Raw genomic sequence first — 11,979 nt, 5'->3', positions numbered from 1 at the left:
TAAAAATTTTAACTTTAAAATTTAAAAATTTAAAAATTAATACCGTAACTACTACTAACGTAATAATTTAATTAGTTAGGTCGTGTATAAATAAGTAGTATATATATATATATATATATATATATATATATAATATAGTATTTTAATAAATGCACTGAATTACAGAGAATACTCTAAATAACTTTTATTTGCAACTGCATACAGAAATGACATATCTTTCAAGTGTTACTAATCTTATTGCCGTTAATACGACGCAATTTTGCATTTTCGTAAAATTATATTACTCGCGATTCGACACAGAAAGTTCGTATAACACAATATTTGATTTAATATAATTATTGTATATAATAGATTGACTTGTTCAAGAAACTATCAAGAGAACCAATGTAACGAAAAGTAATTATTAAGTTTATCAAAATTTAAATCAAAATAGTCATTTGAAACTACTAATGGATTGCTAATTAATGAAAAGATAGAAAGTTTGAAACAGAAAATTAGTTTGAGACTTCATAGATTTTTTGTTACGAGTAATAAAATGCTACGAGTATTAAAACTTTTATTACCTACTTATGTAAGATTGTATTGTTGTTGTAAATATTTTTTTTCCTATAAAATATTTTTAATTTTATCATAAACTATTATTTCAATGGAATATTATTAATTTTATTATTAATAAGAGTCTAATATTTTTTATTATGTCTTTTATTATATTTTATTTGACTATTTATTCATAAATATTATGAATTCAAATATTTTTTGCTCTCCTGATTTCTACATTAGAAATTTGCTGAAAGATATTATTTGCTTTTTAAAATGTAAATTAATAAATTTGTCAGTTTCTGATTTGTCTTTTAATTTAGTCATCGTGTTCGAAATCACATAATCTATCTTGCCAGAAGACTGATGTAAATTGGTATTCCTTTCAAGAAAAAATTTGAAACAGTTGATCCAGTAAGAGATTATTCTCCTGTCATAATATTAGCCCCTGAAACTTGCAGAAACTTTTTTGTCTGCAAGTTCCAAACTATCAAAGATATTCTCTTTTAAGTGCCTTGCTTCGTATTTAATGAAAGGGGACGTAGGTGCAAGGGCGGGACGGATTGGGATAAAGTTGAATATTGGGGAATCAATGGAATGAATTGAAGAGGGAAGCGACAGATGATAGTATCAGAATGTAATTGAAACTTTCGCACTGCTGCTCCGTCATTTTTCTGTCTGACATTTGGCGCGACGACGACGACGACGACGACGACGATGTTGGTATCAACGGTAACGCCGACATCTGGATTCATTACTTATAGTCTGGCTCAGTTATTACGAAACTTACGATGTCTCGGGATAGCAATTAAGGCTCCTCTCACTTCTATTCTTTCTCGAAACGACATTGTACTAATTAAGCTGCGAGCACTGAAATTTGAAATGAAGTTGCGAATGGTTTTTAAAAGAAAATATTTAGGACATCGAAATTATTTTGATCGCGCCGAGAAAAATAGTGAATCATTCAATAAAAAATCATTCAATATTTATAAAAAAGTGAGACACGTATCATTGCTATATTAATGAAAGCTGAAGATTAAAGAATCTTATACGGAAAAATAATGAATATGCAGAGATGAGTAATTATGAATAAACATGTTGCGAATAATTAATTAGGAGAGAGTATATATATGTAGGAATTGTTAGCACATTAATTAATTCAATCGAATATCTTATATTAACTTTTAAATTAAATTAAATAACAAGAGATTTTGCAATTAGATAATGAATTTTCTTTCGCAAACTTTTCTGCTGAAAAGATTGTAATTGTAGATATGTAAAGTCAAGATTTTATTTTAACAAAGTTTTTTCTCCATAATATGATCAAACGTTTACCTTGTAAACAGTTTTGTAATATTCAAATTTTATAATGACTTATACATACATAGTTGAAATATAAACGACTTTAATTTTGCAAATAAAAATTTTGTATCTCTAAGAATAAGTATAATATACCTTTTGAAGTTAAGAATGTTGACTGACTATGATGAAATATATTAAATGCACCATACTGCGCACGAACGCTGCGTAATAATGGCATATATTAATGTCACCGTCTAATTGTGGCGCGATTAATGTACAAATGTATACTGTGGCAAATAATTGTTGCTGCTACATCACGCTATGATATTGTTGATAAATTCATTTATTTCAGCATTGAGAGCGTAGCTACTTTCGTCCGAATTTCGTCATAATTACATTGAATACATATGCAGAAAATATTCGATAATTCTAAGTTTTAATGTAACATTTACATTCTCCTTTGATGCATTATTACGTTTATCTATACATAATAATTTAGAATTTTTACATAATTTATATTTTTATGTAGATAATTAATAATGCAAAGCATATATATTTGATAAAAATATTAATATAAATTTTTGATGTCTGTATATTTTATATTTGTAATTACTCATTAAATTCTCTATAATTATGTTTTACATAAGCTTTATATTTATGTTATATATAAAGCAGTATATAAAGCAGTTTCTTTATTCTCTTGAAAAAAAATCTTTAACGAATCATTCATTTAATCATATCACATAATTTTTTATTTATTTCACTTGTTTTTATGCACGTGTGCGTTATTTGTTAATTTTATTTCAATGTAACCTTCGAAAATGTCAATAGCTTAATAAATTATTTCAGCGTTCTATGATTTTTGATTGTTATCGGTACAAAAATGGTCAGATCAATGTCGAAATAGGAATGAACGAGAATGGATATCAATAGAGAAATTAATCGTTCCATGAAGATCTCACGTCATCTCGTTTTACAACAATCTGCAGGATCACTCTCACAAAAAAAAATAATATCCGAGCGAGAATATGTTATCCCATGGTCGATTTTTCATGCTCGCACATTCGTTTAAGGTCATCATATATGTACCAATTTCGAAGCATAAGTGTAGCGTATGAGCTCAATAACAAATGGTTAGAGCATTTTACATGTTCTATCAAATAATAGAACAACTTATATTTGGTACGCTATTAGTCATGTAGCTTATACGTCATGCTGTCAAGGCAATTTGTGCACGATATCGCGTGTTAAATACACACGTGCTATTTGTCAGCCGGCTGAAACATTGTTGCATCGCTTTAATAATAATTTCGCGGTTACAGTGGCATGCTCGACGGTGACGGTGAAAAAGTGTCAGGCGGCTCTACGCACCCTGCAGGCTTTCACTTTCTTCCGACCGACGTGCCTCTGCAGGGAGCCGCATGTCGATCCGGATTGCAACAGCTTCCAGAACTTCCTATTTGATCACCCATGCGACTACGTGGAGTGGAAAGGTAAGAATCTATATTTGCGATGAAATAAAGTTAATCTTCAGTTACACATGTATATGTATAGGATTTATACAATTTTCTGACGCATACACAATAGATTGACAGTTACGTACTGTCAATAAATTGACAGTTTGATTACATTTTCAACAATATTTCCAATTCTTTTCTAACCGGGTTGTAGTAGCAAGAAGTCAGAATACATCCAATTTACACCGTTAAATATCAATAGATCAAATCAAGTTCTTAAGTTGAATAACCTTTTGTTATTTTAACCAAGTGTGACAAAATGTATTATTTCAATACAAAACTGATCAATACGAAACTGAAAATCGGACACATCAAATTAATCCAATTCCAGTCGAATTACTTAGTTTCAAATAAACAGTATTTATATTAACGTATGCACTTAATAATTAATAAATTAAATTTGAGTCAAAGTGATATGTTGAATTATATGTCACTTACTTCTTCGAATTAAATTTTCTAACTCCATTATCTTACAAGTAATCTTACTTTTATGATCTTAGCTAATTTTATTGAAATTCATTACATTTGTAATAAAAAATAATAAGCACATATTTTTTTTATATCTACAGCAATAGTACAGTTTTAAGAATAAAAGTTACTCCTTTTATTTATGAATAATAGAATGATCTGATTTGATTTTTCATGGAAATGTATATTTTTTAAGGCGTCCGGGGAGAGAGAGGTTCAGTCGAATTTGCATGTTTAAGGTGTATTTCTTTTAGTACTCATTTTGAAAGAAATAATAAGAGGATCGGAAGCTATTAAGCCCCTGAAATATAAAATAAGCTAATTACTAGATCATTTTTCTGTGATAGAATAAAATTAAAAATTATTAAATATTATTATTAAAGTCGTTTTTTTTACTAATATTACTAATATTAAATACATGCACAATACATTTTTAGAATCTTTAAATGTATATTTTTTTTCTTCTACTTTTGAATTCAAATATACCATTTATTTTGTACTACAATTTAACTAACTTAAAATATAACCTAAAATAAATCTCCTTTTTGTCCTACTTTTCAGTATTGATATTCTATTTTTGTACTACTTTTTAATCAAGAATGTCCTAGTTTATCCAGGTTAGGTCCAATAAATTAATTAATACGTTGTATTTAAGCTCATGTGAGACGTAAGAAATGTCACAGTTAAGAAAAGAAGAAGTTAAGAAAGATAAATCTAAAAAAATTTTTTTTAATAAAGGACAAAAAACGAAATGGGAAGATGCTTGCCACTTAGTCATTGATTATTCCTGTATTAAAGGTGCGAAGAACAAGATCATATTAGATCGCATATTGAATCTGCTATTTCAAAGTATATAATTTCTACATTGAATTTATTTTCAGCATGAAAATCTCTAGTCATTTCAACTCTGAAATTCAAAAATAATTCTAATATCTAAGTTTAAGCGAACGAGTTAATTACTCATTTGTAAATACAGGATAATTTTTACTTTTAAAATTGCCATTTCCATTACCGATATAAAAAAATACATGCCTATTATTTTTGTACTACTCTACAAATGTATCGAGTTTTAATAAAATTGATAAATATCATAAAAATAGAATTATTTGTTAGTTAAATTAATGACGTATTGGATACATGAAAAGTAGCGACTTACATAATAATTATTTAAATTAAATTGATTCAAATTATGTAATTTGATATCATATATGAATTTAACAATACAAGTATTAGAAATTACTTATAGTCATTGTTAAGCTTGCATAATTTTTAAAATTCAGGGTAATAAAATTCTGGATAAATCGATTGTAGGTGCCATTCGGGCGTTTCCTTTTTTTAAAGCGAATCGACGAAACAAAAGCCCGGAACGATATCTTCGCACCCACCATTCTATGTAACTTTGCTCCTACGGGCTTCATTGTTGATATTCCCAAGGGCTCACTCATGCGCGCCACTGAGTCTTTTGAGCTTTTCCAAATGATTCATGGATAATTCCCGATGCACTTCTTTTCATTCGCTTCATTTCTTATCCATTACTTTTTTGCATCTTCAACCCACTTCTCGTCCCGGAGAGAATCGTTGTCTTCAGGAAAGCACTTTGCAGTTCTAATATCGGTTGAGTTACCTTTGAGTTCACTGGGGTGAATCAATAATCTATTATATACTTTATATTTGTCGCATTATTGATTTTTTGATTTAGTTAATATAATATACTTTTTAATAAAAATAAATCAATCCGCCTTCTAATTTAACTTAATAATATACGTATTAATATAAATTCTCTTTAAAATTAAAGATGAAAAGAAGAAGTTTTCTTTATTTAATAATTGACATATGTTGTCAAGGTCATGATTCTGAGTAACTTTGCCTTAACAACTAAATATTTAGAGTTAAACTGTGTAAATTTCAGTACAAAATTTTGATCTTGGAAGACAAACTCCAATAACCTTAATCTCAACATATCCAACAGATTCCAGCCGTCCCTCGCTATTCGTTAAAAACTTATTAACAGTCAAACTTGAAAATTATTTCCCTACTTTGAGTGGAAAATGCGATGACTCTCGACAGAAGAGGTATAGGGCAAACCGACAGAAGTGCGACTTTTCACACAAAACGAGATTCTCCAATTCTCTCGCTGCCTAAGGGCACATGACTTTTCACGTAAAACGAGGTCTATCTTACTTCTCGCTCGCTCCATTTATATCCATCTCCTATATCCCATATCTATCTCCTCCTTATATAAATAATTGACAATTCGGACTTGTATATGTATAACCACGTTTTGTACCGTTTAGTAGAATCAGATAGAATGTATATTTTATTTTATTTCTAGAGCGTCGTTCAATATTATCTGCTGTAATTTTTATAATTCTTAGAATATTGATATAACATTTTAGAATTGGACAAAGAAATGTTGATATTTTCAAAAATATAATAAAGCAATTGATGTTTTGTCTTTCCAATGTCCCTATAATTACTGACGGTTAAATCAATTACAATAAAAAGTTGAGCTTGATCATCGAGTTACATAGGTCAAGCTAAATTGTGAACACGCATAAATGTAATTCGACCAAGTAATAAGTTGTGCAATTAAGCCACTCCAGATCGCGGCTTAATTACATTTATCTTGCCGAAAGCCGGTCATACGAAAGCGCGGCAGATAATGGAAACCCCGCCGAGCAGCCGGTGCCAGCTACCAAACCAGGAAGCTTCGGCACTTAATGAGATTAAATTCGCTCTTCCAGAAAAAAAGAAGTGGAAGTAGGAAGCAAGGCCGCAAAAAATTAGCTCGTGAACTGCAGGCTAAACTGTATGTTATGTGTAAAGTAATACAAGTCAAGTGGTAGATTTCTAAAATTTTAAAAGCTTTAAGACCAGCAATTTTGAAAATTTTTAAAAAGATTAGTACATTCTCGTTTAATATATATGATTATAAACGTTTAAGAAGATTTCGAGAAGTACAATATGTTCTTGAAAAAGCAGAATTTTCTCGACTTCTTTTAGTTTTGTTAGCCCACGTATTTCTTTATGTAAAGTTAAAGATTTTGTGATAAGTATTGTGATAAGTATGTAGTAGTGTATAGCAATGTGTCAATGGCACGTAAATCGTATGTGTGCAAATTTTATTGAATAAAATAGATAAAACAACTTTAGGATCTTCTTAAAAGAAAGTTACGAAAGGAATTTAACCCGAATCATTTGGAGTATTTTTACACTTCATTTGCATCGGTGTAAAAGAATGGATTGATTATAATATCATTTTGTACGGATATTGTTTAACATACAATTTTTCTTTTTAATAAATATTTTTATAAACGTTTAAATATATAATTCTATAAAAAAAACGTTATACTATTTATACGCACATACTATTAAACGCACAAAATTATATATTATAACAAAGTTATATTATTTAAAATTTCTATTTTTTTTAAATATTATTATAATAAGCTATTTAACTTGTTTATTCCGTTTAACATTTGTTTGACTTCTACTTATTTTTTTTTTTAGAAAATTGTAATTAAATCCATATTTATAATATTCTTAAATACTAATAATGAATATGAAAATAATTAATAATATATAATGTGTTGTTATAACCATAATAATTTTACTTAGAGAATTAAAACACGTCGGGTGATTGCTTACATCTTACATAAAAAATGAGTGACTACTCCCGAGTTAAAGAGAGCGGAAACCGGAAACCTTGAGTGCTACTTTTTAGAAAAGCATAATTGTTTACGAATTATATATAAAGAACTTTATACGTGTGCTGATGTTGTTGCCAATTTTATTTTTCAGTTTATATTTTTATTAAACTTATATTCTTTATAAATTTATACAGAAAATTGTGTGGTATGTTTTTACCATAAATAATTTCCTTGTTAAAAATAATGCTGAGATTACGTAAAGCGTATATATTGCGCGTGATGTATTATTTTATCCTTGTTTAACATTTGGTGAACAACAAGGATGAAATAATACAGCCATTGTTTCAATAATTTTGTTTTATTTATTTTATTAATGTTAACTCTTTGAAGAAACATTCACTTACTTTCTCCGATGATTATCTTTGCAGATAAAGATCCATATCCGATAGATGCATTGCCGACATGCAATCATGCGCTTAATACTTGTCTACGTGGGAAACCTTGCAATCAGATCTTTAAGGACTTTAAAACTAACTGCAAGACTCAAGAAGGCCAGTGCAAAATGGAGAATCGGTAAGCGAATTAACACTTTTATATTTGTCTTTTTATTTATTAATACTTCTCGCGGTTTTATATTCTCGTTTAAACCGTAATATTGTAGGGATAAAGCACAAAACCAGATCCATTTGAATTGAAAAACTAAATTTGCTGTAATAAAATGATACAAATGTTTACTTTGAAATGGAGAGATATATGATAGAAGATTTAATTGAAACTCGATAAACGAGCTATAGAAACATATACATTTATATCTTCTTTTATTTATCTTCCTGTATTAAACTACAATATGACAATAACATTACTTTGTGATATTACATACTTATTTAATATAAAAGTTTACACGGTTTTAAATAAATACAAATAAAATATCTTATTTTATGCTGTTGTAACGAAATTATATTAAAAAGTCGTTATTTTACGAGAGAGAATTAAAAAATAGAATGTTATGTTATAGAACAAATTAATTTTATTATGAACATAATCTATGACGGTACCACATGCGGTACTGAAAGCCAGCGTCATAGTGAATAAATAATTGTGTAATTGTATCATTCAGAATTTAAAAACGGAATTCGTTGGTATATATTCCAACATACAGGAAATTTTCGCTGATTGTGTTGTACAACTAATTTAATAGTGCATGCAAAATTTTCACTTTGATTATCTCAAATGACTGCGAAGCTATCTCTACTAGTATACTTCATTCCCGCGTTCTCCTGTAGATTTTTGTTTCAAAACCTGCGCAAGAGAGAGAAAATTAGTTACACTCGAGTTAGTTAAAGTAACTCGTCGCGAAAATTAGTTGCATCACCAGCGATAAATAATCTAAAGTAGTGAAGGGCAGTTCAGTAGAGTATTCGCGAAGACAAACAGTACGCCGATGGGCGCGCGGTTAATTAATTGTTTGCATGTAATTAACTCGTAGGAACAAAGCAGGGGAATTGTCGCGCGGGCCGTGCGCATCGACGGTAAATTACATTTCCCACCGTAGTTTTAAAAGTTGCGCCGCGTTCTCTCGTTTTATTTTGCCGCGGAATTCCCGCGGCCACTTTGTCCCGATCCCATTAAACCTCGAGATACGAGCCTCTCTAGTCTAGTATCGTAACTCTGTCGAGTTAACACCGACGCCGGAGTCTGCTAAACTTTTGAGATCGGCCGCGATGTATCCAAGAGCGTACCTAAAGTTGCAATCTACTCAAGCATAGACGACAATTTATCGAATTGTTATTTTTCTGCACTTTCTGAAAAAAATTTTTTAATGTTTTTTTTAACGAAGAAATCTAGAAAATATAAAATATTTTCAAAATATCTATTTTTTTTAAATTTAATAATTTTTTTGGATTTGAGATTAATGTAAAAACTAATATTTTTTTAAATAAAAAAGTTTTAATTTTAATATATATATATATAATATATATATATATATATTACATATGTATATATTACATATGTATATACATACATGTAAAGATGAATTCAGAATATATTTAATGTATTAAAGTATATATTTATAATAAATTCACATGTATAGAATCATATACAGATTAAAATTATTTTTAGTTTTTTTTAAATTTTATTTTAAAAAATTTAATTTTAAATTTTATTTTATTTAAATTTAAATTTAAATTTAGAACGGTAGACAGATTTGGATGTACTACTTTAAACTACTTGCGGCGAGTATTGTGAAGAGTACGAAGGATACGAGCAATATATCATTCAGCTTTCGTCGAACAACAGTCTACTCCGTTTCCGTTGTAAAGTCATTAACGGGAATGCACGTACGCATTTTTAATTATAGTTTTCTGGTTAGAAAGAGATAGCTAGAAGTTTATGAGCGATTTTTCGCAATGTTTAATAACTTCATACTTTCCTATCTTCAGTCTTATTTACGTATAAATATTAAGATAAAATTACCGAAATCGCATCACATTTTATATAGAGACTTATAACTGAGAAATTATAAAGACAATTCTTAAATTTTTTGTTTTATGTTTATATTCATTTTAATATTTAATTCCCATCTGTGAAGCCATTGTTATTTTTATCGTATTCCTTAATTCGATCAAAATTTTGGACGGATAAATGACATTAGTAATTTTATTATATCCACTTTCGATATAATAACAATATATAATAGTTATATATAATATAACCATCAATGAAATTAATAAAATAAAATGGATGTGTAAGAAAATTAATTTTGCTAAATTTTTTGTGCACTCCACACACAGCTAATTGATAAATTAAAATCCATATCATTCTTTGATTCCCACTAATGTTCTTCATATAGCTGCTTTTCTTGATGAAACATCAATATACTCACTACCATTAAAATAATGTGTGAAAATTAGCCCATTAATCATGTAACCAAGCAACACGGATGTCGCAAACGTTAAAATTACTCGAAAGTATCGTGGAAAAAACGCTGGACTATATTAGTCGGAAGTAATCGGCGAGTACGCTGCACCTGCATGCAAAGCCACATAATTTCCTTCGTGGAAACGAATTAGCTCGCTACTTTGCCATCTTGTTCCCTTCTGAGAGTGAAGAGAATGAAGAGAAGACGTATACATATTATAGGTCAGCTCAATCAATTTTGTTTCATAAAGTAAAATAATAAAGTAATTTCAATATAAAATAACAATAAACGGAACAACAGAATTTTAGAGAGGTATTAATGGTAGATTTGATAAGCTGTATAATTTCTTGAAAATAATCATCTGTATAACGAAAACTTGTTCTTTTATATTTCCACTACGTTTTTAATGTAGATGTAATTTAATTCTAGTATTAATATTATAGGTATATCAATATAGGTGTACGAAACAAGCCTAATATATATAAAAAGTTAATGTCTAGAATGAAATAACAACATTTACAATTTAGTACGAAATTATTTTGTAGAAATAATCAACATTTCATGATAACTGCATTACTAAAATATAATAATTTTTCTTTAACTTGAAATTGATTCTTTCTTTTCATATATGTTTTTCTTTCACAATATTTTAATATATTCAATATTCCCGTTAATGAAATTATTTTAAAAAATTATAAAGTGAAATTTATTTGAATTTATATAATTTAAAAATAGATTTTTGTCAGTATTTAAATTTAAATTTAAATATTTCAATGTGAATACTTAAAAAATAATCTTCCTATAATTAGATTTTTATTATTTATAATTAAAGTAACAACATGCTTTATCACTAATACGTATATCAATGTGTATATTATATATGTACAAGTTTGGAAAATAATGATAAAATCTTTTGCATAGGGGCAGAATGGTAAATTATAAATTGAAAAGAAAAGTCTTCATTTTACAATTTTTGCAATAATTAACAAGATATTAATTGCTAAAAATTATCGAAAATGGTTGAATTGTTCAATAATTTTTTACTCAAATGCTATCAACTTTACAGAAAAACTGCAACACACAAAAATTGTTTATTTTCTTCTCATAAAGCTCTAAGAATTTTTTCAGAATTTTTTAATACCGTAATATTTTCTCATGTTGGGAAAAATGAGAAAATGCAGTAATAAAAAGTTAATAAAAAATTTTGAAAAAATTCGTAAGGTTCTATAAGAAAAAATACAATTTTTTGTCTTTTGCAGTTTTTCTGTAAAATAGTATTTGAGTAAAAAAATTATTGAAGATCAATTTTCAGCAATCTTTAATAATTAATATCTTGTTAACTATTACAAACATTACAAAATGGTAAAAGACTTTTCTCAGTTTAGTCCATTCTGTCCCTATGCGAAAAATTTATCGTTATTTTCCAAAAACTCCTGTATAAAACACTCTGTATAAAATTCTGTCTAATGAAGAAAATTATTTTTTCTAAGTACTTGCAAATAAATTTTACTTTACGATAAATATATATATTAGGTATGGGACAAAGTTCGTGGCGTTTTTTTAATGTTATCTAATGGGAAAAACG

The 11,979-nt window shown here is 28.1% G+C and overlaps 1 protein-coding gene across 1 annotated transcript in view; it reads left to right on the top strand.

The window, feature by feature from the left end:
* Window positions 1-11,979, top strand: part of LOC105622647 — a 62,777-nt gene that overhangs the window by 19,440 nt on the left and 31,358 nt on the right. The window contains exons 2-4 of the mRNA XM_012204062.1: window positions 3,162-3,332; window positions 6,461-6,463; window positions 7,903-8,047. Of these exons, the coding sequence (XP_012059452.1) occupies window positions 3,162-3,332; window positions 6,461-6,463; window positions 7,903-8,047 (319 nt within the window). The remainder of the gene's footprint in view (window positions 1-3,161; window positions 3,333-6,460; window positions 6,464-7,902; window positions 8,048-11,979) is intronic.

Source organism: Atta cephalotes (assembly GCF_000143395.1).
Source record: "Atta cephalotes unplaced genomic scaffold scaffold00047, whole genome shotgun sequence".
Taxonomy (NCBI): domain Eukaryota; kingdom Metazoa; phylum Arthropoda; class Insecta; order Hymenoptera; family Formicidae; genus Atta; species Atta cephalotes.
This window is presented reverse-complemented; position numbering and strand designations above follow the sequence as displayed.